The sequence below is a fragment of the Morone saxatilis genome, unplaced genomic scaffold, assembly GCF_004916995.1.
Source record: "Morone saxatilis isolate NCDOM2014 unplaced genomic scaffold, NCSU_SB_2.0 Contig24, whole genome shotgun sequence".
In the NCBI taxonomy this organism is placed as follows: Eukaryota; Metazoa; Chordata; class Actinopteri; family Moronidae; genus Morone; species Morone saxatilis.
The window spans coordinates 3,115,498-3,120,777 of NW_023339807.1; the positions used below are offsets into that span (position 1 = coordinate 3,115,498).

The window sequence follows — 5,280 nt, forward strand, 5'->3', positions numbered from 1 at the left end:
ATGTAAAAGTTTCTCAGCCAGCCGCCAAAGCGGAAAAATCCAAGCACCAACCCACTTGCAGTTTTGTCAACCACTAGCCGGGGCGTTCAGTGGTCTGGTGCATCTAGATGCGTACTCGCTGGATTCTGTGCATCTGTAGTTGTTGAGGTCTGCGTTGCAATGGCGCAGAGTCAATACAGAAGTATAAATCAGACTGAACTCTGTCTTTTAACTGCTGCATACTGTTACTGTTTACTAACAAGGAATATTTAAATGTAGACTTGCAGAAGAAAGGATTACTCTGGACAAGGAATATAACATTTCTCTTCTTTTACTGTTGAGGATGGAAACCTTACATTCCATATAATGCTACAGTCTGGATGTTCTAACCCTAGTGCAGACAAACAGTTCAGGTCTACACCAGAGCCAGCAAGCAATCACTAGAACAGCATGTACCAAGCAGAACTAGCCTCTAGCTGCCACCTACGTAGTTCCAGTAACAAGATAACATTACCATAATACATTTTCATTTATATTGTAATAATCCCCAACACAGCCGACATATTAAATAATATAGGGCATAGGAACAATAATAGTATCAGTACTACAATATGTTTGGAAAGATCTCATTGTCTGACACTCTGTTTAGTCTCGCCCATCCATCTTTCTTATGACTTTTAATAGCTTATTATGTCTGTGTGGCTGTTTATTTTTGTCTCTTTTAGCCTCTTGTCCACCCTGCTGCCTCACTCGCTATGTGCTTACACAGGGTCAAAGAGCTCATGGATCATTGACACCTGTCAGATACTCACTTAGCTGGATTAACACAAACTTTTAATTTGGTGCCCAAGTATTGATCAAGTTTGATTTCGGTCTGAGTCTACAAGGTCTCAGGTGACTCGGGCAGCTGAGTTCTGGTAAAATGTCCCAACTCAGTAATCAATTGCAGATTGTGATTTTCAGATTGACACAGTCACAGAACACTGCAGGTGCATACTGATGAATAAGTTTTCTTTTTGGAGTTTGAACAAAATGTATGGACACTCAACTGAGACCAAAGTTAGTTTTATTTGAGATTCTTATAAAAATGTTTAATAAAAAATAAGCACACAACACACAGTAACACACAGTAGCATGTTTAATCACTGCATGCTTGACATGTGATTCATGACTGCAACATGGTAAGAAAAAAACCTGAAAGAAATCCCAAACCAGTCCCACAAACTCAAACTATGTTTCTATCTATGTTACATTTACATACATATAAAGTAATATAAATGTATTTCTCCCGATACAATAACTAAAAAGCATTTTAAATGATAGCATCTCCTTTACAACAGATACACATTATGTAAACATTTTATTGTATGACAGAAGATTGTATTATCATGTTTTTAAAGTAGATTTGGACATTTCGATTGATTTGTATTTCTACTTTGAGAATAGCAAGATAGGAAACTCTAAGGATATGGTGTGAATCAGTATGAGGATCAGCAGAATTCAGCACAGCCTTGAGGTCAGTTGTCCCAAAAATCAGCTAATCAACCAGAATAGGAAAACGTGTTTGATGTTGGTGGTCAGAATTCCCTGATTGTCCAGGAGTCCGTCAATGACAGAAGAATAAGGTGGGTTCACTGACACTGACATTTCATCACAGGTCTTTTCCCAGATTGTGTATCTCGTCTAATACAAAGTCCATGTCGAGCCTGCTGGCCTGTGGGCTGATGACGATCATCCTGAAGAAGTTGGCCTTGTCTCTGTGCGGCTGGTAGCCCACCATCATGCTTCCCTTCTTCATCATGCGTTCTTTCACCACTGGGGCGACCTACAGGAGGAGGGACAATACGCTGCAATGACTGACTGCAATGTGAAGAAACAAAAGAGAGGATTTGGTCACCTCCTTGTGTCAACATGTTAAAATATAATGAAGTACGTACAGTGTGGAGTTTTTTCCATAGCTCAGGGCCATCTGGAAGGTTCCTCAGACTTGGTGGACTGTACCAGAAGCAAACATTTGCATATTCAGGCTGTAGACATAAGGGGACAAAAGTTCAAAGCAGGACTCCATATAAAAACAGATTATATAAATATATATAATTAATATGCAAAATTTGCAAAATAACTATTTTTTGTGTAAAACTGTGGATAAATGTACCTCCATCACCAAACGGAACCCTTCTCTTCTCTTGATCTCTTCTGCAAGATATCTGCAAAAAAAGCACATTTCAGTTTATATGCTGCTTTGGCAAGTGTTAGTGCTGAATTTTAAACACATTTAAACATAATTATAAACATTCTCCGAACTGTGGTTATTTATAGTGTACTGTCCACAATGTGACGTCTCTGAATCTGCCCCAGGAAGTAATTTGATGTCCAACAACAACTTATATTTCAGTCAGTGCGTTATGTGTTGTTTTACGTTGTTAATGTTTGCTGTGAAATGAGTGCATATTCAACCTTTTCCTCAGTCAGCATGCATATTGATAATAAATGTAGAGTTACTGGGGTACCCTGATAGCTCACCTGAGCCTTCTCCACATGTACCAAGGCTGAGGCACTGCTGCAGCGGGCATGGGTTCAAATCAGACATGTGGGAAAAGTTTGCTGATGCTATTTCACTAGAATTCAACTTGTATCCCTTTTTATTAGCTAAAGCTACATTTTAAGTGGCACAAACATAGTTTTATAAGTTACAGGAACATTCCTTATTAAAAACTTTGTTACTAGGTATTTTGTTCTCACACTACAAAAAACATTACAAAACTAAGTCAGTGTCACTTAACATTTCTAACGCTACCTTATCAAGAATGTTTTTTTAATTAGCAAAATGTAGTTCTTTTTTTTTTTAATTAATGTAATCAGTTTCAACAATTGTTTGAGATAAACAAACATATCTGGTTTTACAGTTAAGTTTAACAGTGTCGTAGACATCAGGCCTTCCTGTCACTGAGTGTTAGCTGCAGCCCTGCTACGCGTCCGTCTCCTCAGACTGACCTGACCGTGGCGAGGGCTCTGTCTACCCTCTCCTCCAGCTCTACGGTTCCCAGAGCCTTCCACATCAGCCAGAACTTGAAGGCGTCTGGCTTCCTGCTGCACTGGACGGACTTGTCCCCTGTGTCGTAGCTGACGTCATAGAACTTATCCTGCTGGAAGAGGTAGGAGGCGGAAGAAGAGTGGCAGCGCTGGAGGAGATTCTGAGGAGGCACAATGACAAGGATGGTTAGGTTAGTGTGGGAACTGCTAGCCTGGCTGTGTCTCTAACAAGAGATGACGTGTTAATCAGTAAGCTTTTCCTGGTACTGGTAAGTAGATTTTATTACCATTGGACAGAGTAGCTGTTTCCAGTCTTAATGCTAAGCTAACTGTCTCTTGAGAATGGTTTTGATCTTCTCATCTTGGCAAGAAAGCAAATACTCATATTTCCAAAATTTCAAACTATTCCAATAAAGGGCGGCAGATTTTTGCTGTTTCGTATAGAGTATGTCAGCCGCACATCTGTCTGCTGTCCTTCAGATTTGACGCTACCTGCCTCTGACAGATCTGTCTCCAGCTCTCTGACAGGCCAAACTGCTCAGTCAGCTCACCTTCAGTCTGGTAATGAGAGACTACAAGATGGCCCTACACTGAAGTGAACTATGCCTGCCAGGTCTGCCCAAGGCACAGAATCATCAGGATTATCTGTCCTCCATCTGGCAGAAGAGCGAACACACATACTTCTCTTTGTTACTGCTTAATGATATGCTGCTTACATTCACACGTACAAGTTAGACTGGGTAGACTGGAGTTTCATTTTCCTTCACTTGGTGGTTCAGAGACGATTTATGGGAAAGGAATAACCATATTTTTGTGCCATAATTTCATATCCTCATCATATTTTAAGTCACGCTAGTGGTGTGGGATATCCATGGTCATCAGATGATGTATCCTAATAACTCTAGTGCCAAGTCAAAATTTTTGTTTGACCAATACTTTATTTTACTTTATTATTTCAATTACAAAAAAAAAGAATAACTAAGTTTGTGTGGAGCAGATGAGCTATCAGATGATAAGTGAGCTTGTCTTACCGTTTTGTCTCTGACCAGGAAAGCAGAGCACTGCAGACATGCCATCAGCATCTTGTGAGGGTTCCAGGCCACAGAGTTGGCTCTTATCATCACACATAAGCAACACAGCAGAGAGAGAATTTACAGTCAGCATGTTATCACTCAAGCTGAGGGCTTTAAGAATGGAAGAAACAATGTCTCTTCATCATTACAGCTACAGTCACTCCGCTATGAAATGTTCTCTAGCAGGGATGCTGCTTTGCTTTGATCAAACTTTTACCTGTGGATGCCCTTTAACAAGTGTTTATGCTTCTTAGACATCAGAGCTCCTCCTCCCCAGCAGGCCTGAGGAACAGGAGAGAGAAATTAGGCAATTACACTGAAAGCGGGATATGATTGATAGAGGCGAATGAATCAATGAATGAATGATTAAATGAATGCACTCACGTCCACATGCAGCCACAGGTTGTACTTCTCACAGATGTCTGCAATCTCCTGGATGGGATCAAAGGCTCCGAGCACTGTGGTCCCTGCTGTGGCGTTCACCATGAAGGGCACTGCACCCTGAACACACACACATAAAGAGTTTCTCTTAATGGTGTTGCAAATGTCCAAATATATGCAATAAGGTCTATGCTCAAATGAAGCCCTGAACAGGTAAGATGGCTTCCTCACCTCACTTTTAGCTGTCTTAATCAGCAACTCCAAAGCCGAAGGAATCATCTTCCCTCTGAAAAACACACACAATAATTCACTTTGTGATAAAAAAAAAAAACTAATGAGCAGACAGTAAAACAGGTAGTTTTTAATGAATAAATATATTGAGTTCCCACAGAAACACCAAGAGGGATGGAAATAATTCTTATTCAAATCCTTCCAACTGCCAACACTAGTCACGTGTCTGTGTGTACAGAGAAGGAACCGGGATATCAGGCAGGATTATAAAGTGTGTGTGAGAAGCAATTTACCTGTTATCAGATGGAACCATGTAAACGTTCTTAGTGCCGATGCCCATTAAAGCTGCTGCTTTGGAAATGGAGTAATGACACTGAAAGAGATTAAACAAGAGTCTGTCAACAAAAGAAATATGCCAGAGTAGGTATTCATTTATTCAGACACAGCAACCAGGATTCAATTTCTACTTTATGTAAGGGATTGCTATTTAAAAACAGTAAAGGTCTGATAGATTTGTGAGTTAAGATTTATTTCTGTGAAAAATTAGCAAAACCATTTTCTCTCATTAAAGGTCCAGTGTGTA

The 5,280-nt window shown here is 40.1% G+C and overlaps 1 protein-coding gene across 2 annotated transcripts in view; it reads right to left on the reverse strand.

The window, feature by feature from the left end:
- Positions 1 to 1,039: 1,039 nt before the first annotated feature.
- The window catches only part of LOC118335341 (acidic amino acid decarboxylase GADL1-like), a 7,927-nt gene continuing 3,686 nt past the window's right edge, over positions 1,040 to 5,280 (reverse strand). For both annotated transcript variants that reach the window (XM_035671580.1, XM_035671578.1), the window contains exons 7-15: positions 4,991 to 5,070; positions 4,698 to 4,752; positions 4,470 to 4,586; positions 4,303 to 4,367; positions 4,044 to 4,125; positions 2,974 to 3,173; positions 2,135 to 2,186; positions 1,917 to 2,006; positions 1,040 to 1,804 (exon numbers count right to left, since the gene is read on the reverse strand). In XM_035671580.1, coding sequence (XP_035527473.1) covers positions 1,631 to 1,804; positions 1,917 to 2,006; positions 2,135 to 2,186; positions 2,974 to 3,173; positions 4,044 to 4,125; positions 4,303 to 4,367; positions 4,470 to 4,586; positions 4,698 to 4,752; positions 4,991 to 5,070 — 915 coding nt within the window. In that variant the 3' untranslated portion in view covers positions 1,040 to 1,630. The remainder of the gene's footprint in view (positions 1,805 to 1,916; positions 2,007 to 2,134; positions 2,187 to 2,973; positions 3,174 to 4,043; positions 4,126 to 4,302; positions 4,368 to 4,469; positions 4,587 to 4,697; positions 4,753 to 4,990; positions 5,071 to 5,280) is intronic.